At 46.2% G+C, this 27,500-nt stretch overlaps 1 protein-coding gene across 1 annotated transcript in view; it reads right to left on the bottom strand.

Moving 5' to 3' along the window:
- Positions 1-27,500, bottom strand: part of LOC139760430 (uncharacterized) — a 43,241-nt gene that overhangs the window by 6,303 nt on the left and 9,438 nt on the right. Inside the window, exons 4-18 of the mRNA XM_071683669.1 lie at positions 27,348-27,473; positions 26,325-26,516; positions 25,552-25,674; positions 23,848-23,956; positions 23,410-23,519; positions 19,599-19,956; positions 17,073-17,312; positions 16,713-16,765; positions 15,971-16,163; positions 12,279-12,415; positions 10,442-10,613; positions 9,453-9,609; positions 8,540-8,684; positions 7,716-7,914; positions 1-115 (exon numbers count right to left, since the gene is read on the bottom strand). The exon at positions 1-115 is cut by the window's left edge and continues 58 nt beyond it. Of these exons, the coding sequence (XP_071539770.1) occupies positions 1-115; positions 7,716-7,914; positions 8,540-8,684; positions 9,453-9,609; positions 10,442-10,613; positions 12,279-12,415; positions 15,971-16,163; positions 16,713-16,765; positions 17,073-17,312; positions 19,599-19,956; positions 23,410-23,519; positions 23,848-23,956; positions 25,552-25,674; positions 26,325-26,516; positions 27,348-27,473 (2,429 nt within the window). The remainder of the gene's footprint in view (positions 116-7,715; positions 7,915-8,539; positions 8,685-9,452; positions 9,610-10,441; positions 10,614-12,278; positions 12,416-15,970; positions 16,164-16,712; positions 16,766-17,072; positions 17,313-19,598; positions 19,957-23,409; positions 23,520-23,847; positions 23,957-25,551; positions 25,675-26,324; positions 26,517-27,347; positions 27,474-27,500) is intronic.

Here is a 27,500-nt window from a genome sequence, read left to right as displayed (position 1 = left end):
GCCGCCGCCTTCTGCGACGGACCCTCATTCTCGGCCTCGATCTCCTTCGTGTCCACCAGCACCTTGAAGGCCACTGACTTCTTCCCGTCGTCATCCTGTCCTTCGCTTCGTCTTGCTGCGGGACCAGAAAAGTATTACTATCATGATTATTGATCATTGTGAGGATAGGATCGGCATATAGCTTTTCATGTTAATTTCATGATGGGACGTTCGTAAACTGAGCATATGTCGTTGACAACATGTGGTTGTTGCTAATGGGCAGTACTTCAGGATGAACAGTATGCATTTCACGTTATTGAAGACACGGAGGTAAATGACATTTTATGGGAAGTTATCACACTTGGTGGATTCACTCATTTACTCATCTATCCCGGTTCACAGTTCATCAAGAATCCGCCAGATAGTCTCATAATACCTGAATTGGATGCTTTACAGCATTAAACAGCCTACAAGTGCACGCGTACGACTCCTAATAAGCTCAAGTCCTGTAGAAATTCTGGAACTTCTATGCCTATCATATTTTTTTTTCCTAAACCTTGCTTGATACTTTGACACTGTGATGTACTATAGTATATTACTGTTTACGATAATTTTTCACCCTGTATTATATACTTTATATTGATTTCAGTCAAGATTGTAAGCGTTAACTGCGTATTGTGGTTAAATTATAGGAACTCCCGTCTAAAAGAAATCTACAGAAAACCTTCCGCATATATAGGGATAACTCACGTAGGCACGAATTATTATAAATCCCCAAAACTTCCCCACGCAGGCAGCGTAGCTTAGTATTTACCTGTTACAAATATATAGGACTTACTTGTACGTCGTATTTGTGAATATAGAGAAAAGAGAACCTTAGACTATCAGGTAATGGAAAGCAGGATGGAATGATATTGATATAAGAGACTTGCCATGTCTGGTTGTGGTTGGAGCATTGGGTGGGTGTAGGAGGCCCTAGCCATGTCTGGTTGTGGTTGGAGCATTGGATGGATATAAGAGACTTGCCATGTCTGGTTGTGGTGGGAGCATTGGATGGATATAAGAGACTTGCCATGTCTGGTTGTGGTTGGAGCATTGGGTGGGTGTAGGAGGCCCTAGCCATGTCTGGTTGTGGTTGGAGCATTGGGTGGGTGTAGGAGGCCCTAGCCATGTCTGGTTGTGGTGGGAGCATTGGATGGATATAAGAGACTTGCCATGTCTGGTTGTGGTTGGAGCATTGGGTGGGTGTAGGAGGCCCTAGCCATGTCTGGTTGTGGTTGGAGCATTGGGTGGGTGTAGGAGGCCCTAGCCATGTCTGGTTGTGGTTGGAGCATTGGGTGGGTGTAGGAGGCCCTAGCCATGTCTGGTTGTGGTTGGAGCATTGGGTGGGTGTAGGAGGCCCTAGCCATGTCTGGTTGTGGTTGGAGCATTGGGTGGGTGTAGGAGGCCCTAGCCATGTCTGGTTGTGGTTGGAGCATTGGGTGGGTGTAGGAGGCCCTAGCCATGTCTGGTTGTGGTTGGAGCATTGGGTGGGTGTAGGAGGCCCTAGCCATGTCTGGTTGTGGTTGGAGCATTGGGTGGGTGTAGGAGGCCCTAGCCATGTCTGGTTGTGGTTGGAGCATTGGGTGGGTGTAGGAGGCCCTAGCCATGTCTGGTTGTGGTTGGAGCATTGGGTGGGTGTAGGAGGCCCTAGCCATGTCTGGTTGTGGTGAGCGCATTGGATGGTTATAGAAGATCATTGTCATGTCTGGTTGTGGTTGGAGCATTGGGTGGGTGTAGGAGGCCCTAGCCATGTCTGGTTGTGGTGAGCGCATTGGATGGTTATAGAAGATCATTGTCATGTCTGGTTGTGGTTGGAGCATTGGGTGGGTGTAGGAGGCCCTAGCCATGTCTGGTTGTGGTTGGAGCATTGGGTGGGTGTAGGAGGCCCTAGCCATGTCTGGTTGTGGTTGGAGCATTGGATGGATATAAGAGACTTGCCATGTTTGGTTGTGGTGGGCGCATTGGATGGTTATAGAAGATCATTGTCATGTCTGGTTGTGGTGGGAGCATTGGATGGATATAAGAGACTTGCCATGTTTGGTTGTGGTGGGCGCATTGGATGGTTATAGAAGATCATTGTCATGTCTGGTTGTGGTTGGAGCATTGGGTGGGTGTAGGAGGCCCTAGCCATGTCTGGTTGTGGTTGGAGCATTGGGTGGGTGTAGGAGGCCCTAGCCATGTCTGGTTGTGGTTGGAGCATTGGATGGATATAAGAGACTTGCCATGTTTGGTTGTGGTGGGCGCATTGGATGGTTATAGAAGATCATTGTCATGTCTGGTTGTGGTTGGAGCATTGGGTGGGTGTAGGAGGCCCTAGCCATGTCTGGTTGTGGTTGGAGCATTGGATGGATATAAGAGACTTGCCATGTTTGGTTGTGGTGGGCGCATTGGATGGTTATAGAAGATCATTGTCATGTCTGGTTGTGGTTGGAGCATTGGGTGGGTGTAGGAGGCCCTAGCCATGTCTGGTTGTGGTTGGAGCATTGGGTGGGTGTAGGAGGCCCTAGCCATGTCTGGTTGTGGTTGGAGCATTGGGTGGGTGTAGGAGGCCCTAGCCATGTCTGGTTGTGGTTGGAGCATTGGGTGGGTGTAGGAGGCCCTAGCCATGTCTGGTTGTGGTTGGAGCATTGGGTGGGTGTAGGAGGCCCTAGCCATGTCTGGTTGTGGTTGGAGCATTGGGTGGGTGTAGGAGGCCCTAACCATGTCTGGTTGTGGTTGGAGCATTGGGTGGGTGTAGGAGGCCCTAGCCATGTCTGGTTGTGGTGGGAGCATTGGATGGTTGTAGGAGACCCTAGTCATGTCTGGTTGTGGTGGGAGCATTGGATGGTTGTAGGAGGCCCTAGCCATGTCTGGTTGTGGTTGAAGCATTGGGTGGGTGTAGGAGGCCCTAGCCATGTCTGGTTGTGGTTGGAGCATTGGGTGGGTGTAGGAGGCCCTAACCATGTCTGGTTGTGGTTGGAGCATTGGGTGGGTGTAGGAGGCCCTAGCCATGTCTGGTTGTGGTGGGAGCATTGGATGGTTGTAGGAGACCCTAGTCATGTCTGGTTGTGGTTGGAGCATTGGATGGATATAAGAGACTTGCCATGTCTGGTTGTGGTGAGCGCATTGGATGGTTATAGAAGATCATTGTCATGTCTGGTTGTGGGTGGGTATAAGATGCCATTGTTATGTCTGGTTGTGGTGGGAGCATTGGATGGATATAAGAGACTTGCCATGTTTGGTTGTGGTGGGCGCATTAGATGGTTATAGAAGATCATTGTCATGTCTGGTTGTGGGGGAGCATTGGATGGTTGTGGGAGACTTGCCTTATCTGGTTGTGGAGGAGCATTGAATAGTTATACGAGACCCTTCCTTTAACTGGTTGTGAAAGAGCATTGGTTAGTTATATGAGAACAAAACCTGCTTGATAGCCTAGCGTTATATTGTTATATAAGAACATTCCTTGGCCGTGGAAGAACATTATATAACTAATTCAGAATAATACTAATGTGTGGAGTAGCACTGTCCGGTTAAGATGGAGCATTACCTGGTTACATAGGAGCGTTAATTGGCTTTGAAGGAAACAAGCTTGGTTTCAGCGTAGCATTTCCCAATCTAGTTTTGGAAGAGCATTAGGAGATTATATTTGGACATTACGTGGCTCGATGAGAATTAGTCTTGGCTGTAGAAGAAGAATGCCAGGTTTCGTTGAGCATAAATGAATGGATAGTACCAGCACTTGGATTATGAGGAGCATTACCTAGCTGTGGAGGAACATAGCTAGGACCTGGAGGAGCATTTCCTAGCTGTGGAGGAACCTACAGCTAGGTCCTGGAGGAGTATTACCTAGCTGTGGAGGAACATAGCTGGGTCCTGGAGGAGCATTACCTAGCTGTGGAGGAACATATAGCTAGGTCCTGGAGGAGCATTACCTAGCTGTGGAGGAATATATAGCTAGGTCCTGGAGGAGCATTACCTAGCTGCAGGGGAGCATATAGCTAGGTCCTGTAGGAGCATTACCTAGCTGCAGGGGAACATATAGCTAGGTTTTGGAGGAGCATTACCTAGCTGTGGAGGAACATATAGCTAGGTCCTGGAGGAGCATTACCTAGCTGTGGAGGAATATATAGCTAGGTCCTGGAGGAGCATTACCTAGCTATGGAGGAATATATAGCTAGGTCGTAGAGGGGCGTTACTTCTTTTGATTTATATAAAAAAAGGTTCCTATAAGAAGATCATTTTTAAAGAGGTGGAGGCTGTGACTAAGCTTTGGCAGAGTCGCTGTTCACCTGTTGAGCAAAATGAAGATTTATCACATTTGTACGGCAGTAATGACTTAGATATTTTTTTTTTTAATGTTTGTTGGCCTCTGAACCAATTATTGTATCATAGACTGTAGCGTTAATCCCATCAAGATGACGGTACGACCCTTGAACATAACATTTTGACCCTAGAACATGACGTTACGACCCTTGAATATGAGGTTACAACCCTTGAACATGACGTTATGACCCTTGAACATGACGGTACGACCTTGAACATGACGTTACGACCCTTAACCACAAAGCTCCGGCCCTTGTGTACTCAACGCTACAACCCTTACGGGACGACGAAACAACCCTTTGGTTCACTTGACGGTATGACCTCATCCCGTGACCCTTACGCTTAGGCTAGGCCTTAGGACCTGACCTGGCTCTCGCAACTAAGGATGATTCTTCGGATCGCCCAAGGGTTTAGGTAAGATCGTCTTGGTATGAGATGATGATATTGACGATACCATCTCACCGTACACACACTCGGGGAGGTCACTGAGCTGCTCATGTACCCCCACCGTGTCATTGAGCCGCTCATGTACCCCCACCGTGTCATTGACCTGCCCATGTACCCCCACCCTCTCGTACTTCATGGTACCCCCGTCTTGTACACTGACACGAGCGGTGATAGTTTTAAGTTGTTCCTACTCGTCAATTGCAGAATCCCGGAGCAGCTGGAGTTGCCAACAGGTGACTGTGGACACTCAGTATCGCGTATTGTGTGACGTGTTCAGCATTGGTTCACTGCTTGTTTGCTAGCACGGGGTTAATAGTGAACGAACCGAAGGAATCGTTCACTTCACACCTGGTGTTTGAACTCGAACAAACAAAACTCAAAATGTGGAACTCCTCTCTCTCTCTCTCTCTCTCTCTCTCTCTCTCTCTCTCTCTCTCTCTCTCTCTCTCTCTCTCTCTCTCTCTCTCTCTCTCTCGTCACCACCTGATTATCCGCAGTGTCTGATATGTTTTTTCGCTAACAGGACGTAAGAGCCACCTTTTTTTTTTTTTTTCTTTATGGTACAGGTAATTAATGAGTTACGGGGAGTAGAGGAATGCAGGTGGTGAGGAGGGGCTGTGGATCATTACCTGCACACCGTGTGACTTCCGTCGGAAACAGGAAACTTCCTTATGAAACTGTCACTCAGGGAACACACACACACACACACACACACACACACACACACACACACACACACACACACCAGTGGTGAGAGTGTTTTAATTACAGGATGAAGTTCTGATGGAGCTTGGTCCACTGCCCAGTTTTTTGTCGTGCGTAAAGTTATTACCCATAAGTAAAGCAGCAATTTTTACTTCCCATATATATATATATATATATATATATATATATATATATATATATATATATATATATATATATATATATATATATATCGAGGATGTAAGGCATGTGTACGTGTAGGAAGAGAGGAAAATGATTGGTTCTCAGTGAATGTAGGTTTGCGGCAGGGGTGTGTGATGTCTCCATGGTTGTTTAATTTGTTTATGGATGCGGTTGTTAGGGAGGTAAATGCAAGAGTTTTGGAAAGAGGGGCAAGTATGAAGTCTGTTGGGGATGAGAGAGCATGGGAAGTGAGTCAGTTGTTGTTCGCTGATGATACAGCGCTGGTGGCTGATTCATGTGAGAAACTGCAGAAGCTGGTGATTGAGTTTGGTAAAGTGTGTGAAAGAAGAAAGTTAAGAGTAAATGTGAATAAGAGCAAGGTTATTAGGTACAGTAGGGTCGAGGGTCAAGTCAATTGGGAGGTAAGTTTGAATGGAGAAAAACTGGAGGAAGTAAAGTGTTTTAGATATCTGGGAGTGGATCTGGCAGCGGATGGAACCATGGAAGCGGAAGTGGATCATAGGGTGGGGGAGGGGGCGAAAATCCTGGGAGCCTTGAAGAATGTGTGGAAGTCGAGAACATTATCTCGGAAAGCAAAAATGGGTATGTTTGAAGGAATAGTGGTTCCAACAATGATGTATGGTTGCGAGGCGTGGGCTATGGATAGAGTTGTGCGCAGGAGGATGGATGTGCTGGAAATGAGATGTTTGAGGACAATGTGTGGTGTGAGGTGGTTTGATCGAGTAAGTAACGTAAGGGTAAGAGAGATGTGTGGAAATAAAAAGAGCGTAGTTGAGAGAGCAGAAGAGGGTGTTTTGAAATGGTTTGGGCACATGGAGAGAATGAGTGAGGAAAGATTGACCAAGAGGATATATGTGTCGGAGGTGGAGGGAACGAGGAGAAGTGGGAGACCAGTTGGAGGTGGAAAGATGGAGTGAAAAAGATTTTATGTGATCGGGGCCTGAACATGCAGGAGGGTGAAAGGAGGGCAAGGAATAGAGTGAATTGGATCGATGTGGTATACCGGGGTTGACGTGCTGTCAGTGGATTGAATCAGGGCATGTGAAGCGTCTGGGGTACACCATGGAAAGCTGTGTAGGTATGTATATTTGCGTGTGTGGACGTATGTATATACATGTGTATGGGGGTGGGTTGGGCCATTTCTTTCGTCTGTTTCCTTGCGCTACCTCGCAAACGCGGGAGACAGCGACAAAGCAAAAAAAAAAAAAAAAAAATATATATATATATATATATATATATATATATATATATATATATATATATATATATATATATATATATATTATCCCTGGGGATAGGGGAGAAAGAATACTTCCCACTTATTCCCTGCGTGTCGTAGAAGGCTACTAAAAGGGGAGGGAGCGGGTGGCTGGAAATCCTCCCCTTTCTTGTTTTTTTTTAATTTTCCAAAAAAAGGAACAGAGAAGGGGGTCAGGTGAGGATATTCCCTCTAAGGCCCAGTTCTCTGTTCTTAACGCTACCTCGCTAACGCGGGAAATGGCAAATAGTATGAAAAAAAAAAAAATAAAAATATATATATATATATGTATATATATATATATACATATATATATATATATATATATATATATATATATATATATATATATATATATATATATATATATATATATAATGTAATCAAAGCTCCGTCATTGTGTATTGGTCTAACATTAGCGAGCTGCCAGTTATTGGGTAATGACTCTTGTTGTCGTAGTTTGTTGACTATCTTAATAATCGAAGACCTGTCGACATCTTTTTTTGGAACACGACACATCGACGCATGTTCGAAGCAGGGAATGAAGCAGTAGAGCCATCCATCCTTCTGTATAACTGTGATATAATATGACCCGCTGTCGACCTCTGTTCGTGCTTAGGAGTAACAGTATGACCTGCTGTTGACCTCTGTCCGTGCTTAGGAGTAACAGTATGACCTACTGTCGACCTCTGTCCGTGCTTAGGAGTAACAGTATGACCTGCTGTTGACCTCTGTCCGTGCTTAGGAGCCTCCATGTATAAAAGAAAACGTCATACACACGTTTGTGCATTTACCTTCATTTTGCCCTCGATCTCATTCTTTCCGTCGTTCGCCATGACGCTCAGGTCACAGCTGGGACGGCAGGCGAAGTCGCCCTTGGGGTAGACGTCGCCCGTCTCCTCCTCCACCGTGAAACTCCCGCTGGAGGCCTCGTCGAGGCTGTACCTCACCAGACCCACCGTGTCCACATCGTCGGCCTGTGGGTAGCAGAGTGTCCTTATACCTAGCTAAACACACACACACACACACACACACACACACACACACACACACACACACACACACATATATATATATATATATATATATATATATATATATATATATATATAGTACGTGTGTATGTGGCATTTGTCTGGAGGTGTTCATGTTCTGTGAAGTAGATAGCTCTTCATCAATACAATATACAGAGTCAGGTTCACATCCTTAAACACACACACACACACACACACACACACACACACACACACACACACACACACACACACACACACCCAGACACACACACACACACACACACACACACACACACACACACACACACACACACACACACAGAGTAAGCCTCACTTATATACTATTAATGATTCTGGTCATTACATAAAAGCTTTAAAGATGGTAATCATCTGTAAAGTTCATGTTCCCTACATTTCAAGCATCATAGCTTTGGCATACTTGATAAGGCATAGTTTTCAACCGTGCCGATGTAATCTGTTCACAAAGAGGGGCCGCTGACATACCTAGACATACCAAAGTATACTGTAGGTGGTCATGCAGTGCCCCAACACCCAAGTTAAAAACCCCTTCCAGCGGCGCGCATACCTGAATGGTAATAACGGGTCCCGCCACCTTCTGCAGGGCCACGTCTTCTGGGTAGGCCACCAACGTACTGCTGCCGCTGGGCACCACGAACTTGGGTTCCTCGTCGTTCATGTCCTTCACGCTGATGATAACCAAGGCCTCGTTCCTGCGGTGGTAATGAGTAATCTTAGAGGAGTCGTTACAGGTTCGTTTCAGCGGCAGGTTCCACACGACTAATTTTGACATTTGATTTCGTATAATTTCCTTTTGATGATTATAGTGCTTGATTGTCTTTAGATCTGTTACGATAACAGGAAAGAAAAGAGTGCGCTGGGAAAGTTACAATGAATGGTGTACTGTTTTTCCGTGCTTTTTCGCCGCTTCCTGGTTTAGCGAGATAGCGCCAGGAACAGACGAAGAAATGGACGCATTGTGATCTCAGGTCGCACAGTTGTGCTCAAGGGTCGTACCATAGTGGTCAAGGGTCGTACTGTCATGGATAATGGTCTTTCTGGCGTGCTTGAGGCTCCTACTGTGGTGCATAAGGGCTCGTACCGTCGTGATCAAGGGTCGCACCGTCGTGCTCAGGGGTCATACCGTCGTGCTCAAGGGTCGTACCGTTGTGCTCAAGGGTCGTACCGTCGTGCTTAAGGGTCGCACCGTCGTGCTTAAGGGTCACACCGTCGTGCTCAAGGGTCGTACCGTCGTGCTCAAGGGTCGTACTGTCGTTCTCAAGGGTCGTACCGTCGTGCTCAAGGGTCGTACCGTCGTGCTCAAGGGTCGTAACGTCGTGTTCTAGGGTCGTAACGTCGTGCTCAAGGGTCGCACCGTCGTTCTCAAGGGTCGTACCGTTGTGATCAAGGGTCGCACCGTCGTGCTCAAGGGTCGTGCCGTTGTGGAGGGGTGGGGGTGATGGCTGGGGTGGGAATCTCACCTGAGAAGCTCAGTGTCGCTGGTGTCAGTCTGGGTACATGGTACCTTATCCTCGAAGGCTGAGATCTTGAGCTGGATCTCCCGTGTGTCCTCGTAATTCAGCGCTGCCACCTTCTTCAGCCTCCACTCATTCTCGACAAGGTCCATCCTGAACATTCCTGGCGGAGGAAATTCTCGTATTTGACTCGTGTTGTGGTAATTCCGCGGGGAGGACGAACAGTGTGTGTGTGTGTGTGTGTGTGTGTGTGTGTGTGTGTGTGTGTGTGTGTGTGTTTCTACATCTGTTATGTGGTCGGTGCTTGTTCACTTGGCTGATGTTGAGGAGCGGAACACTGTGTTATATCATTGTACGAGGAACTGGAAGAACAGGTGAAGAGGAAAGTATCTTTAGGGAAGGTTAGTGTGTGTGTGTGTGTGTGTGTGTGTGTGTGTGTGTGTTCATATGCAAGCGTACATTGCCTTTTGACTCTCATTTTGTTGTATATTTTTCTTTGTGTTCTTGTTTATGCGTATTTATCTTATCGTCAAATATACAAGAAAAATATTTTTAGCTTCAGAAAATAAAGAGGTTCTTCTGACATGAGGGAAGTGAAATCACCGACGTGTGATGACGCTTATGGATTAGAAAAACGTCAGAAGATATTGGTGACCTGGTGATAGAGGGAGATGGTGGTGACCTGGCGACAGGAAGGTACTGGTGACCTGGTGACAGAAGGAAATGGTGATGACCTGGTGACAGGAAGGCACCGGTGACCTGGTGACAGAGGGAGATGCTTTTGATCTAGTGACATAGGGAGATGCTGGTGACCTGGTGACCTAGGGAGATGCTGGTGACCTGGTGACCTAGGGAGATGCTGGTGACCTGGTGACCTAGGGAAATGTTGATGACCTGGTGACATTGGGAAATGCTGATGACCTCGTGATAGAAGGGGATACTGGTGACCTGATGAGAGAAAGAGATGCTGGTGACTTGGTGACATTCAGTCTCACCAGCGGCTGCAACCGGCTGGACGCCCGAGATGCACATGGTTCCCGTTGGTCCCGAAGTCTGGATAACGGCCACCACCTCCTCTACACCGTTGCCCTCCAGCACCGTCTCCCTCAGCAGGCTTTTGATCATCGTCAGGCTTCCCGAGGACGACTCCAGGACCACAATAGTCACCTGGGTGGCGACACAACACCGAATGTTAGTGATTCTCAAGACTTACGGAAGAAGCGAAATGCATTAGCAAGTTCTGCGTCCAAGGAGAGGAAGGAGAGAAGTGACGCATAGTGACAGCGAAGAGAGTGGAATGGGTATGATAATGCGAGGTTGTGGCGGAGGATGGCGAAGTAACTGGTCTTAGGTATGGCGAAGATAAGGTTTGAAGTGATGATAATGAAGTACCCTACCTGCACGATAACAGCGGTGGAAGAACGGGGTGTTGTGGTGTGTTAAGCAAACGTGGTCACAGTCATGAATAAGAGGCGCGCGCGATGGGATTGGCAGTCAGGGGATAGTGAAATAGATATGGACCGAACACTAGAGCTGAAGAGAGACGTGGCTCTAGCTTGCCCTGAGCGTCAGGTGGCTCTCTCTCTCTCTCTCTCTCTCTCTCTCTCTCTCTCTCTCTCTCTCTCTCTCTCTCTCTCTCTCTCTCTCTCTCTCTCTCTCTCTCCTTGGATAGTACCGCACCCCTGGAGTGACCAGATGACGGCAGGTCAGAATACCACAGTTGGTGTGGCATAAGGAAAAGAGGCGCTGGCTCTGTGGACGTAGACAGAGAGGGTAGAAATGATGGTTACTAACGTAGATGACTGGGCAAGAAAATTGTACGGAATACATCGCGAATGCAGCGGAAGAAATTCTGGGGATTTAGGAATATATCGCGGAGGCAACAGAAAAAATTATGATATAGGACGAAAAGGAGTGTAAGGTTGAGTTAGTATATCACAGTCACGCGAGTGGTGATGCAACGTGGACGAGTCTGGGAGGCAGAGGATGAACAATAACAATGAATATGAAACCAGAGGAAAAAAAAAGGGAAAATTAAGGCCTCACTTTAATATAAACAGGGACCTGTTCGCGTTGTAGTTAAGGCTTACAAAAGGAACGGTAGCGTAACGTAAGGGGGGAAATAAAGAGATGTGGATGTTAGAATGTTATGAAGGGGTTTGAGGAATATTTTGAAGAGAAATTGAATGTTAGAAGAGAAGGGGAGAGGAGAGTATACGTGTTGGGTGTAGGGGAGAGAGACTGAAAAATGGATTCGAATGTTCGAGGGAGATTGAATGCAAAGTAGTAATGGCGGCGATTGGAAAGGTGAAATATATTAAGGTGCATACAGAGGTGCAGGTAGCTGGAGGGAAGCTGGGGAGGGTGAGGATGGTGCAGGTAACTGGAGGGAGGCTCGAGAAGGAGGAGGATAGTGCAGGTAACCTGAGGGAGGATCAGGGAGGAAGAGGATGGTGCTGGTAATTTGAGGGAGGGACAGTGATGATAGGTTGATGGAGAATACATGCAGGAACAAGTGTCGTCCTGCGTCCAGTGAAGAACCTGGGATGCGTGTCACCACACTCCCAGTCGCCACATAACACTCACCATGTCACAGTCCACAAGTCCCGTGTAACCAGTCGCTGCGTCACCAGGTCCCAGTCACTGGCCTGCCAGGTCCTTCCAGTCGCCACTCGAACAGATTCCCCTCATCATAGTCTCACCAGGTCTCCCACCAGTCACTGTTCCAAGAGGGAGCCACTTGTCCCACACCACATATCTTCGTCACTGTCGCAAAAGGTCTTACTCACTGTCACTTCAGGTCCCCTAGTCACTGTCCCGCAATGTTCGCACCTGTGTCTCGGCCCTGAGGTTCGTCCCGGTGACTGTAGCGACGGCGACCAGCTGGTAGCTGGCAGGGATCACGTACTCAACCTTGGTCGTGATTTCGCCCGTGATGGCGTCGATGGCGAAGTTCTCGTCCTCCTCCCCTGTGTTGGCGGTCGTGGGCATGAGTTAGCTGACTGGCGGAGATTTCCGGTGCTTTCATATTGCTTGTTCCCATGATTTGTGTGAGGGTGTTATTCATGCGTGTGGCTGTGTGTCTTCCCGTGTGCTTGTGCTTGTCATTTCTTGTGTTGTTGGCGTGTGTGTGTGTGTTCGTCATTACCTATTTTGTACTGTACGGGGAGGGAGTTCTACACTCGTAGGGCCCCATCTCTTGAACTTTCTCTGACATCATACGTCTTTTTAAGCTCATGTATGCTGACCACATTCACAGTTTCATTCACTTTATTCTATGCTATATAACTACATCTTTAAATCTTTTCGATCGAATTTCATGTTTGATAATATATTATGGCCTCTGGTTCTTCAGTTCTTATATCTTATGAAGATTTATTCACTGACGACTTCATCAAACTGGTTTTGAAATTCTAAGGCTGTGATTCAGGTCACTCCTTACTCTTTTCTATTGTGGACAGGTTTAAGCTCCCTAACACCTTCTTTCAATTCAGCTTTCTTTATTCTGGTATCGTCTTTGTTGCCCTTCTCTAGACTCTTGTCTGTTAGTTCTTTGTACTTCTTTATATGCAGTGACCAATTTTTGATTTTGTCTTAATTTGCGGTGTGAACAGTTCACTGAATATTTCCTTATTCATGTACATACATGAAGGCAGTTTTATCATTTAGCAGCAGACAGTTTGTTTCCTTTACAGTTCTACGAAGATGGGGCTCAGGAGGCAGGTAGGTACAGAGTCGAGAAGTGTGTGTGTGTGTGTGTGTGTGTGTGTGTGTGTGTGTGTGTGTGATTCCTTAATTGCACAGTAAGTTTCGCATTTCCAGTTTCTTCCATCCATCCATCATCCCCTTACATTCAAGACAGTACTTCTACATGTCCTTCCGACAAAATATCTTGCTCTGATTCTCGTTGCAGCTTCTGGTTACTTTGTTATTGCATATCTGGTTACTCTGGTATTGCATATCTAGTTACTCTGGTATTGCATCTCTGGTTACTCTGGTATTGCATCTCTGGTTACTCTAGTATTGCATCTCTGGATGCTCTGGTATTGCATCTCATGAAGAGCTGCTGGCAGTGGACATCTTCCAACTGATGTAGAATCTTGAGGGTTTTGATCGGATCACCCCCTCCTCTCTCTTCTCTCCATGGTGGGCAGATCTGCAGCTTCCAGCCTCTCATTGTAGCTCTGTTAATTCTAGTGTCATCGTAGCTGTTCTCCTTTGGACCCTCTCAGTTAAGTCTTTGAGCAGCTTCAGGTGCCCTGGCCATACTTAAAAAGGCACAATTTAGTTTTGGCCTCACGTACGTTATAAATAGCGTACCAAACATTTCCTGATATCATGTACTTAAATCCAGTTTTTCAGTATTTACCAGCAGACAGGTTGTCTCTTTCTTCACAAATTTCTTGAAGTAGAGGTACAGCAAGAGGCCAAACACAGTGTCGACCACATGATCTCTCTCAGACATAGATTCTCATAGCTCATTTACCGTAAGTTGATATTCACACCGACACCTCCACTCACTATTTCCTATCGTCATTACAGTTTATTTAGTTCCTCCTCTGAAAGCTGAATATCATTCTTTATCTTTCTCATGATAAGCTGATGCAATTATCGTCGTTCTTTATCTCCCTCTTGACCTTCGTATCATCCACAGTGTTCAGATAAAGAGTCAAGCCCATCCATCGTGTCATTTGTAATACACCAAGAATAGCAGAGGAACCCAGGACCGAGCCTTGTGGCACCCCAACTGGTGGTGATGACTCCAGCCCGTTGCAAGAATACTCCTCCAGCGCGAGCGCTCGCTTTGTTCCCCTCCACTGCGGTAATCTTATCTCTAGTGTTGGAGTCTGTCATGTATTCCTACCTGTCACTCTAACTTCTTAATCAGCCTTCGAGTGGATATAGCGTCATAGAACTTTCTGACAGTCCGGGCATGGACAATCTGCCTGCCTTTGCTTCTCTTTGATCTAAAGTAGGGCTCGCTGTGTGTGTGTGTGTGTGTGTGTGTGTGTGTGTGTGTGTGTGTATACGTGTTTGTGTGTGTGTGTGTGTGTGTGGTTTGCCTGCGTGCATATACTTGTGATTATGTTTGTGTGTTCTTTTTTTTATGTGTGTGTGTGTGTGTGTGAGTGTGACTCACGTATGATACGGGTTAGATTTTGTGTATCCCATATATGTTTACAAGGAATCGTACTGAAATAAAGGTACCTGTCTAAATACCTACATATATGTTGTATACACTCGAAATTAGGCATATATGATAACACAGAACATGTATTTCATTATGTCTTGTCAACTTTCATTAAAGTCAAGTTGTTTCGTTACAGTCCATTTCTCGGCGACTTACCTTCCGTCAGCAGTAATGACAAATACAAAAAAATATCCTCCTCACGAATTGTATGTTATCACTTACCTGGCCATAGGAAAGATTATTCTACCTGTTTTGCGTATTCTAATGAAATGTAATTTGTATTTTATGCCAAGTTTCAGTTATACAGCGCATAACTGGAAATTTTCAGGAGTGTCTACTCTTTATTTATAATCATTATGGCGACTGGTAATCTGAAATGTACCGGAGTGGTGTTGTATTGCTTGTGTCCTATCGGCTACCTTGTGTTTCCACCTCTTGTGGCTGCGTCAGGAGCTCAGCGGAGTGACTCGCGATCACTCGTGCGTCCCTTCATGTAAAAATATTTTTCGTCAGCCAAGAAGTTAAAATGATTTCTTTTTCCTAAGTTGAAAGTCGCGCTTTAGATGGCCCGGCTATCTACGTCAGGAACCCGTGATATTACGCCAACGCTTCTCGTAGTCACTTTACGACGTTTTGGCTGTGATTCGTATCATCGTACTCTCTACATCGAACACCAGAGGTGATAGAAGGTTACGCCATATCACTGTATACTCCAGTCATGTAATTCTGCATGGATAACGCGATAGTACCAAGCGCGCACATGACGTGTGTGTGAAGTAGTCATCGCGTCAGATTACGAGCGACTGTACTAGAACAAAGTAAACGCGCATTTCTATTTTCCTCCCGAGAATTCTGATTTACGCTTCGAAATCTCTTTGGAGATTGGAAGACCTTACTTGTGCTCGTGAGCTAACGCTGTTGCCAACACTCCCATGCCTGGTAAGTCCAGACTCTCGTATATGTAGCGGTGGTCAGTCCCAAGTGAGGAACTAGCGAGGGCCAATCTCACCTTGTGTTATTCTAGCCTCACTGTTGTTGTCACAGCATCGGTGCGCGGGAGGGAAATGCGTCTTGCGGGGAAACAATTTTGATTCCCTGCATGATGTCAATTAACCTTCCATCATTACCATTCTCTGTAATCTAGGTCAGATTACCTGAGATGGAGATATAGCATGCGATTGAGTGGACAGACTTACCAAATGAAGATTCGTTGTTCTCGGATGAATAAAGAGAAAACATTATTATCTATCAACAGATATAGCCAGACACGTGATCGTCGCCAGTGACCTCCGGTCAATGCACTTGAACTAGAACCATGGTATGAAGGTTGTACTTAGTGTGTAGTTGACGGTGTTGCTCTCTTCCGTGACGGCCTTGACCTTGAGCACGACCTCCTCCTGCAGCGGTTTCAAGACCTCCGTAGCGTACTTGTACTGCTCAAAGTGCAGGTCGCCGTTGAGGTTGGTCGACCATGGGAGTCCTACCTCAAGGTTGACTCTGGTCTCGGCGCCGCTTCCATCTTGAGCCTAGAGTGGAGTAGGCGACAGAGGAGCGACAACTGGTTTAGTGTGGTTGTGTTCAGGCTGCGTCCTGTAAGTCGGGGGGTTACCTGACTTACCTTACACACACACACACACACACACACACACACACACTGGCCCTAGTCCTCCTAGCATGATATTTCCTTGGTGTTGCAGCACAGGATATGTCAGATCACGACCAGTCTTTTTTTTTTTTTTTTCTGCACTGATCGATTGAAATTTCATAAAGCTAATTGACGTGCCATGGGGCTATGTTTATGGACTAAGCCTACGTCCTCACAAGCACTATATATATATATATATATATATATATATATATATATATATATATATATATATATATATATATATCATATATTTCCATTGGTGTGTGTTTGTGTGTGTGTGTTAAGGTAGTATGCAAACTGTCTACTACAACGTGTAGTGTTAGGGTGACATCTCTGTTTTCCATGGTGTATCACCGACATTACCCTTGAATGACATCTTGTTTAACGAACAGCTTTGCTCCTCAGTTTTTCGGGTAGAAATGCAAACCACATTTTGTTGTTTCTCCTTGTCTGCTTCCCTGACGTTGCTCTTGCACTTACCTTTAGATGGCTGATGTAGTATCAAGGTTCTTTCCTGGCTCTGTGAGAGGGTAGATCATACCTGAGCTTGACTTAAGCTGCCCAAAGCATCCCAAAGCACACACACACACACACGATTTTCATGCAAGCATCGATGTTCTCACATAGCCCACAACACGGACAAGAGAGAGAGAGAGAGAGAGAGAGAGAGAGAGAGAGAGAGAGAGAGAGAGAGAGAGAGAGAGAGAGAGAGAGACAGAGACAGAGAGAGACGCTGGCAGGCAATCACTCTGGGACCATCACAGGACAAACATCGTACATGATTTACCCCAGGAAAAGCGCACATCGTCTCTGTTGACCCCATCGCCCACGTCTACTTTAACTTGCCAAACGGATTCGAACTGGGGGTAGATTTCCCCCGTGTACGAGTCTTTCCTGAAGGCTATGCTTGGCGGCGTCGGCCCCAGCGTGGTGGTTGTGGTGGTGGAGCAAGGCGGGCAGGTGATGGAAGGGCTGGTCACGGTGGGACACGGGGTTACAATTACCTCTGTCGGGGTTGTGATATCGCCTGTGGGGGAATACATACGACACAAGATTGGCACAGACGTAGCGTCTTTGCGAGAAGCGGGTGTTGTGTTTGTTGTGGGGACCAGAAGGAGCCTAGGCGTCTAGGATCGACCTCTGCCATGATTCGGTGTGGTAGACTTAAACTTGCTCAGACATTTTGGGTTCTGATACACTAATATCAAGTACTTCATTAATTCTCTGTATGATCCGTCAGATGGGAAATGTAGATTAATACATTGGGAAATGAATTGTAAAGTAATTTTTCTTTTTAAGAAATAAGTGGTCTTTGAATGGCGACATGATCAGAAGTGAGATAATGCAGATGACAGAATAAAACATTGCTTCCTTCCCTGTTCTGTGTTCTGTGTCATGTGCTCTGAAAAAAAAAAAAAACACCGAATACCCCAAGTGGTCTGGTACAGTCCCCGTCATTGGTCAGTATGTGTCCAGATATCTCTGGCCTCACAGTACGTGATTGAAACACTGGGTCACGCAAGTCTGCTGGCAAGAGAAAAGAAGGAAAGGACAGTGAAGAGTGCCGTGTCCGGCCGAAAGCTTTCTTGGACGCTTGTCTTCTTCAGCGCTGAGTTACGCAAGTGCTTTTGAGACGTCATATATTTTTTTTTTATCTTATTGCTCGACTGAGGGAGTGACGTGAAGGTCTTATGTACTACGTGATTTTCACCTTAAAGATATATTGGAATTCATTTCTGCAGTTGATCATTATCAGCTGTTTCGTTTAAATGGCTGACTGTCTATGTTCTCAGTATGTTACATTTAGGAAAGCATAAAGTCGTTCTGAGACGGACTATGAGCCATGGAGCGAAGACATGCCAAGGAAGCATTATAGACCAAAGCTATCTAGGTTCCCCAGACAGATCTTCTTGTGCATAATATTAGCCTCTATCATCTTACTGCCCAGTCCACAGCAACGCGAAATCTGGACCTATGTAACTCTCTTATTACTGCTATGAGAGCAAACCGTGTTTCTAACTACCGTTCGGTCTGGGTATTTAGGTGGGTATACGAGGCTTTCCAGACCAGTGAAGTGGCCAGGTTCTATAAGCGTAACCTTTTAAGCCCACTTGACCCAAAGCAGGTGACTAAGATATATTTTTCAACGTTAGATAACGTGCAATTCATAGGTGCCTTAAACCCGTACAAAGAGGGTTCATTATTTCGCTTTGTATCACAGTTTCTTTCCGTGGAATGCCGGCTGAATAAAGGGGAGACAAGAAAATGTGAAAGACTGGTATTGTACAAGAGGTGTATGAGCTGTGCGTGTGTGTGGACCAGTGTGAGTGGGCAGCGCTGCCTCGTGTGCCTATTTCTTGGGGAATCTCATCTGTCGGAGAGGCAGATTCTGTGCTTCACTGACGGTATTGGCTCGACCGGTGAAGGTGTGCAGTTTGTCTCCGTTTGGATGTTGGTTTTAGGTCCTCAGACATGAACCAAAGAGAGCATATAGTAGGGGAACACCTTAATACGTATAGTATTTCATTACTAATATGTACGGAAAACCGTATTGCACGCGGCGTTGGCGAACAGATCGCGCTTACTCGAGGTCGTCAGAATTGAGAGAAACGTCACAGTCACATGACAGCTTACACCTGTTAGAAGAGAGACGAAGTCTTTTGTACTTTGATAACCGTGATCGACCCCCTCCCTTGAGTCAACATTTTTATCCTCTGTTAACGCTGTAATCGCCTCGTAAAGTCATTCCAGTTTTCTCGCAACGCAGTGATCGACTCGTACAGTCATTCCCATCTTCTCGCGTTGCTGTGATCGACTGGTCAAAAACTTAAGACGTGGCTGCCTTGTACAGCGGGGCAGTGAGCCCTAGAGAAGGTCGAGAAGGTCCCTGGGTTCTGGTCGACGGTCGAGGCGGGTGGGCAGAGAGACAGGAGACAGTGTGTGTGTGTGTGTGTGTGTGTGTGACGGGGGGGGGGGGGGGGGTATGCAGGAAAGTAGAGGCCATGCGTGTATGGTAGAGGACTTTGTAGACTCGTCCAGGGGAAGGCTTCGATGGCGGGAGAGTACGCACCCGGAGGAGCAGTTGTGGCTTGGGATAGGACGGACAGGTCCGCAAGAGAGGATAGCCAGGTGGAGGGGCTAGTATGGATGAGGCGCTCTGTAGTTTGATTTGGGACGTGGAGTTCACAGGTGGTTGTGTCTGTGGTGTAGAGAGTGTCACTGGGCCCGTTCCTTGGTGGGACATTGGCAGGGGTTCAGATGTGGTAGGTGTTAGGATGAGGCTTAACTGTGATGGGGTGCTGACAAGGCTTACCTGTGGTGGGGCACACACAGGGCTCAGCTGTGGTAGGACAGGGCTCAGCTGTGGTGGGACACACACAAGGCTCAGCCGTGGTAGGACAGGGCTCAGCTGTGGTGGGACACACACAGGGCTCAGCCGTGGTAGGACAGGGCTCAGCGGTGGTAGGGCTAGGACAGGTCTCAGCGGTGGTAGTAGGGCTAGGGCAGGGTTTACACGTGCCTTCTGTTGTTGGCTCCTCCGTCGGACAGGTGCACTCGGGACAGGTGACCTCGGTGGTGGAGACAGTGGTGGTGGAGGCGGTGGTGGTGGGAAGTGGTGGCAGTGTCACCTCCAAGACGGCATTGCCTTTGTCATCGGTGTCATCCTTGGCCTACAGCAGACCACGGGGTGGAGGGGAACACAAGCGTCAGTGCACAAGAACGAGGCTCCTCTTGGCGGTCAGTGTGGGAATCAGCGGGAGAAGCGTGACAAGATCTTGGGGGAAGATGGAGTAGGAAAGCCGAGAAACAGGTGGAAGATGTTAGCGGTATGGCAAACCGGGCAGGATGAAATGATATACGTACATACACACACACCACAGGTCGGATTCGAACCCTGGGAGGGGCGTGTCCGCCTATCTCGGTAACACGGAGGATTCTAACCCGACCCGTGGTGTATATACATTTGTCTATATATGTATGACGTGAGAGGACCGCTGTGATGAAAGAGTTGGTATCATCAGTAACTGCCTCGTTAGAGACAAGAACCTTGTAAACAAGATGTAGCAGCCAGGAAAGGGTAATAATCTCCAGGAAACTAAAGTATGTATGGTGCCCGGCTTGACGAAGGCAATTTAGGATGCTTGAAGTGTGGAGGACAGTGGAACGTAGTTTGGGAAAAGCTCATACAGAGAAGAGCTATAGTGATGAGGACTGTGTTAATGAGGAGGAAGACAATCCACCGTGGTTATGCTGAGAAAGTGTTAGATGAGAGTAGTTTGTGGGTGGTTGTTGCGAGGAAGTCAAATGTGTTTGATATCAGGCAGCCTGAACCCAGGAAGTTAAAACAGAGTGTCTGTGGTGATAACTAATTTATCTTTATTCTTGTGCCTCTGTGAGTGGGCTTGTAAACATCCTATGTTCGTATTTTTGTTGTTATTGTTGTTGTTGTTACTGGTGGCTGTATGAATACAGTGATTCCAGATGTTGCTGTTAACTATATAAGTAAGTACAGTGATTTCCAGATGTTACTGGTGACTGTATAGGTAATACAGTGATTCCCATATGTTACTGGTGACTGTATTAGTAATACAGTGATCCCCAGGTTTCACTGGTGACTGTATAAGTAATACAGTGATTCCCAGATGTTACTGGTGAATGTATAAGTAATACAGTGACTCCCAGATGTTACTGGTGACTGTATAAGTAATACAGTGATTCCCAGGTGTTACTGGTGACTGTATAAGTAATACAGTGATCCCCCGATGTTACTGGTGACTGTACAAGTAATACGGTGATCCCCAGGTTTTACTGGTGACTGTATAAGTAATACAGTGATTCCCAGATGTTACTGGTGACTGTATAAGTAATACAGTGATTCCCAGGTGTTACTGGTGACTGCATAAGTATATCAGTGATCCCCAGGTGTTATTTGTGACTGTATAAGTAAATACAGTGATCCAGGTGTTGTTTGTGACTGTATAAGTAAATGCAGTGATTGCCATTGCTGCTGACTGCTGTATCAATAAGACAGTGATTCATATGATATTGATTATGATTCCCAGGTGTGTGGGTAATTGTAGGTAGAGAGAAACATTCATGACTTATACAGTAGCAGTTACAAATGAGCAGGAATCAGTCTTATGAAAAAGTGTTGAAAATCATCAATATATTGATATCAAACATGCAGTTTATCTGTGATAAAACGTAAACATGCAGTCTATCTATAATAAAACGTAAACAGATGGTTCAACCAGAGAAATGATCGCGATGTAAGCAACTATGGGGGAGAAAAAATGTCTTTATTCATTGTAAATATAGTATTGTTCATCAGTATTTGAAATATTTTGACATTATCTGAAGACAATTTCATATTTGAACAAGTGATTCACTTGTTTACCAAATGGCGTCCAAGCTACGTCTCTTCGTTTAATATCAACTGACTTATATTTCTTTCTTGTATCTCCCCTGATAATGTGATTATCACACGAAAGTGCACTTGGGAACTTATCGTGTTTCATTTTCCCCTTGGACTCACAGGAATATGCTTGATCACGCGCAAAATTGTGATCCTCTCCGATATATATATATATATATATATATATATATATATATATATATATATATATATATATATATATATATATATATATGCATTGTCGTTTTGCAGTATTTATAGATGTGCATTATGTGACGATTTACAAGCACCGTGCTGTATCGGTAATTTGTCCTTTGTTATTCATTAATCTTATTTTTCACCTGCTCCAAGATGGGTAGTTCATTGTTTTCAGACAGGTAAAGAAAAAAAAAAAAAGAACAACTTAATGATAACTTTCATGTAATTAGAAAGAGGACACCCCTTGTCTCACATACTATCTCAGAAACAATTAGACCCAGAGGTTGAACCATCTCTTCACTGCATCTATTGCTACTAAACCCTTCGTACACGACGATGCACGACCCTTAGTAACGCCGGACGGTACGGCTGCCCTCTGAACACGACGCGCCGTAGGCACAGTCCCGCTCAGAAAGGGGGTCGCACCGTCGAGTTACTAGGTCGGTACCGACTGTGCTTGAGGGGATTTTAGTCTAATACAAGCATGGCTACTGGGGCGCAGGCAAGACTATATATATATATTACGCTAGACTTAAGTGCACCGTGGTCGATACACCTTACCATGGTTCGGGTGAAGCGGTCACGGACGCTAGGCATTGTCGTTCACTGTCAAAAAGCTGGCACATTACTTACCAAACTCGGCTCCAGTCTGCTGGACCCCATCCGGAGCAAATTGCTCCTGTGCTAGGCTGTGATGAAGAGAACCGTGTCATATGCTAGTGTAAATTTAGGTCTCTAGTGACCTTGGGTAACTACTTTTGCTCTGTATGCAGTTTTATATATATATATATATATATATATATATATATATATATATATATATATATATATATATATATATATATATATATATATATATATATGACCAAGGCCAAACCAAACTTACCCTGCAATTTTGCCTCTCTCAAACTCCCCAAGAACCCTCCAAATCACTCCTTCCACAATCTTCCGTCCTTAACAGTTCTCTTTGAACCCCCTCCCCTCCTTTTTCTCTCTCCGGTCAACAGTCAATAAGGACATTCATAGTTGTTGTTTTTTTCTATCGTCACCTAGACCAAGAGGATGAACAGCTGGGTTGACTGTCAGCCGACTCCTCCCAGCTCTTGCATCAGGTGGAAAGTTTGGGTTATCTTTCCCAAGATATATATATGTATTACACGTTACATGTATATCAACACGACCCCCCCCCCCCCTCATCTCCACCCTAACACCATCATTATGGCACGTTAAACCGTGGCCTAACGCCACAGAGCACGTTAACCCACCACGTTAACCCTCACCTCTCACCACAAACCCCCACCGCTAGGGCCTAACACCACACACACACACACACACACACACACACACACACACACACACACACACACACACACATACACACACAACACACACACACACACACACACACACACACACACACACACACACACACCACCGGACGGAAGGCCGGGGTAATTCACAGTGCGGCAGGTGTCGGGGTGGGCGGGGTGGAAGAAGGACGGCCACTTACCGTAATAAGGAAGCTGATCCTCTCAAATACCAGGATGGCCGCGTCCAGCTCCCTCGTGAGCGTCACGCTTCCGTTCTTGGTGTCGATGGTGAAGTAGTCCGTGCCCGGAGCTGCGGGAAGAGAGAGAGAGAGAGAGAGAGAGAGAGAGAGAGAGAGAGAGAGAGAGAGAGAGAGAGAGAGAGAGATCCATTAATCGCGGAAGTGACACATCACTGATACGGTATTTGCACAGAGCTGTATCACAGGTTTGGTCGTTGTCACACACACACACACACACACACACACACACACACACACACACACACACACACACGTGTACAGGGACGTTACTAGTTATCACCAAACAAGCCTCTCAGGGAGGGTGTTGAGACTTGAAGAAGGGGGACGTTTGAGGGAGTGAGGGGAGAAGGATGACTCGAGAGATTGAGATGATCTTACCATCGGGACGGCCGTCCTCCAGGGCGTACGAGATGGTGGAGAGAATGCCTTTGTCGCCGTCCTCAGCGTGGATAGGACCAGGGGATGTTGCCAGCGGATCACCATTCGGCTGAGGACAATACACCAAGGTTGACAACCATATTGATTGATGATGACACGGGTTCGATCACCTCTCCCTGCGTCTAATGAGTAGCTGCTGTATGTGTTGATATATGTACACATGTGTTGATATATGGGACGTGATCACACAGCCTCTTAACATTATGAAACAGATCGGTGATATAGGCAGTGAATATTTCTATGAGAGATGTGTAGAGACCGAGGAACCAGAGGACATAACATGATATTGAGCAAGAAACTTGTTGAATAAAGATATACTGGAGCAATTCTATAGTTTAAAAGAATTTCGTTAGGAAAAAAAAGACATAAAGAAATGCCTTTATAGTATCAGAGTGTGGCACGGATGAAGTAGAATGACGAAGGACATGGTTAATGCAGACAGCATACATAGAATTAAGAAGTTGTACGATAGTACGAATGTTTAGGAGATGGGAGACCTCATGAGTATAACACTCCCTCCTCGTACAGAACAAGTAAGTGCACACACACACACACACACACACACACACACACACACACACACACACACACACACACACTTATATTACTCTTAGTAAAGACGCCGAATATTCACTCAGAAGTCATGGGGAGGCTACGTTCTGTAGATACAAGATGATCTTAGTGTGGGGGGAACAAAGGACGCGTGTCGGGAAGCCTTCTCTAGACGGGTTGGGGTCAGCATTGGCGCGTCGCAGATGGCCTTTCCTGGTACCGTTGTTCCTATTGATCCTTGTAAAGGACTGACTTGCCAGGAGGACTGGACTCCTACTTGAATGTGTTTGCTGATCCCGCCGAGGTCAGGACGGAAGTGAAAAGGAAAAAGGATCGCTTCACCATCTTACCAGGGGACCGAGACGGACTCCAAAGCTGGCCTGAAACGTGGTTGATGGAATTCATCACGAGGGAATATATAGTAATGAGGATGGGACGCAGCGAGATAAGGCCTCTCGAAATAAGCTACAGCATCCTGCTCGCAGGAGTAGACATCTTCCCCCACCTAACATCGCCCACATTAAGAGAGTAGTCGAAGAGACAGACTGTCATCTGGCGGATTATAATTGATAGCGTTTAGGTGAATGGGTCCGACCAGAAGTAGACCATACTACCCAAGCTTAATCGCCGCTCCTACAGAGGCACAAAGAACAAGTAGAGAAGGTCTAGAGGAGGTTAACGATGACGATATCAGAACTTGAGAAAGTTTAGTTGCAGGGTAAGACAAGAGGCCTTTAGATTTGTTGACCATGGAAGAAGGAAGAGTAAGGGGTGGCCTGAGTACACCCTCTTAAGTTTTTGAACTTGTTTGATGATGTAATGATAGAACAACCAGAGGGCATAACGTAAAGCTTGTTAAGACTGATGTAAAGAAGTACTTATATAAACACGAGAGTAGTGGACGAATGAGATGAACTGAGGTATGAGGCTGTACAAGTGGGGAACATGCAGAAATTTAAAGGTTCAAGAGACGAGGCCCCCACGAGCGTAAAATTCCCTCCCCGCACAGCATGTGTGATTTTACACACACACACACACACACACACACACACACACACACACACACACACACACACACACACACATACTCACCACAGAGACGGTAACCTCGGCGAAATAGAAGTCGGAAGTGAACTTGGGAGGTTCATCTGGTATGTCTCTCACCGCGATGTGGATGGTGGCCTGGGAGGAGATCAGTGAAGGGACCCCGTAGTCCTGTTGAGGCAAACACCACAAACCACATGATTCTACTTACTACAGACGTCAATCACGGACGATCTCTTGACGCCCCCCAGAAAGATAAAAGATAAGAAATCGTATTGCAAATGCTGCTAACGTCTACCGCTAGTAGACTGTGTAATTCAAACTCTGGTTTAGTTTTCTCCTGAGAGTTTACTACATCGGCTCTCCTGGTTACGGATCATGCACTGGCCATGTTGCGTATCATCCCCTCCCAGGAACACTGGCACGTCATTTGGACTACCCTACCTGATCTAAAAGTGCACTGCATCTGGCTACACTCTTGTGCTAACTGTGGATCCCTAAATGATTGATATTCATTTGGTAGTTATGAGATCTTAGACAGCCTGGGATTTAAGATTGGTTTCTGTTTTCCCAGGACATGATGTGTGTTTTGTTAACTCCCCCTTGAGCAAGACGGTACGATCCTGGGATACGATAGTCTGGCCTTTGACCTTACCCATATGAGAGAGATCAGAGATCACGCCATGATTATAACATAAGGGTCCTGCTGTCATGCTCACGGTTCGTACCGTCATGCTCAAGTTGTGTGAGCTGTGTAAGGATTAGACATCTCAGTAGCAAAGTTGTAGGGTTGTGATGTAAACTGTTGGCTCATGACTCACTTTGGCCGTGACTGTGCAGGTGTCTGTACTGCTGGTCTCGAAGTCCAGGTGGGAAGTCAGTTCGAAGTACACTCTGACGGGCTGGCCTTCGATGACATTGTATTTCTCCTCCGTCGCCTTCAAAGGACACTCACTCACAATAACGGAGAACATGTTGTTTGGCTCAGTGCCGTCGTAATCCCATACTGTCACCTGCGAACGTCAGAAGTACGTGGATGATGGATTGGCAGTGGTCGCGGTGTAGACAACATAGTCCAGATTCCCAGTTTGAGAAAAGAAACAATTTCGCCCTTGTCTCGGTGTTAGAACTGTATTTCTCAAGAGATACACTGAATTATAGACGTGTGAGTTGTCTTGCCAAAAAGATGATAGTAATGATGAAGATGAGAATCATGATTCTATATAGGTTCCTAGTATGACTGATAGTCTTTAGAATGTAGTTAGAGCAAGATGCGTTCTGCTTGTGTTGTATTACACCGGTAGACCTGAGGACGGCAGGTTTCATTTTCTTAAGCACTTCAGGTGGGCTACAGACAGAGTGGACCTGCGTCAGAAGCACGTCATTTGGCCTACAAGCAGTGGTGGCCCTCTTTCAGAAACACACCATTTGGGCTACAAGCAGCGGTGGCCTAATGTATAGGCACCTCATTTTGCGCCACAAACAATTGTGGCCTATTTCAAGAAGCACCTCAATTAGTCTACTGGTGAATGGTTGGTTATTCAAGATCAGTTAGAACGACATAGGCAGTCTCCAGGATGCTGCACAACACAGCACCATATGTCGTCCATACTTAATTGTGCTACGTGGGGTGGGGTGGGGGGTGGTACCTGGGACGGAGATTTGCAAGCTTAAAAACTGTTTTCTTCGGGTCGTGCGGTCTGCGACGTTTCACATACATACGCGCTTCTCTGTATATTATTCCCAGATAGTGTCCAGTACCGTCACCTGCCGTAGCCTGTCGTTGGGCCAGTTCGAGCAAGAACCACCGGCGACCGACGCCCTGCCAAGATGGACTCACTCACCTCCACATCGAGGAGCTGAAGAGACGGAGGGTAGTCTTCCCGGATGGTGACGCTGTAGGACTCCTTGTCCAGCATGGGCGTCTGGCTGTTCTGATCCTTGATCATATGTGATATGCTGATGGTACACTGAGGGAGGAGGGGGGGGGAGAAGCT

This window comes from Panulirus ornatus, chromosome 36, assembly GCF_036320965.1.
Source record: "Panulirus ornatus isolate Po-2019 chromosome 36, ASM3632096v1, whole genome shotgun sequence".
NCBI classification, from domain to species: domain Eukaryota; kingdom Metazoa; phylum Arthropoda; class Malacostraca; order Decapoda; family Palinuridae; genus Panulirus; species Panulirus ornatus.
Note: the sequence above shows the minus strand (reverse complement) of the source record. Positions and strands in the feature narration are given on the sequence as shown.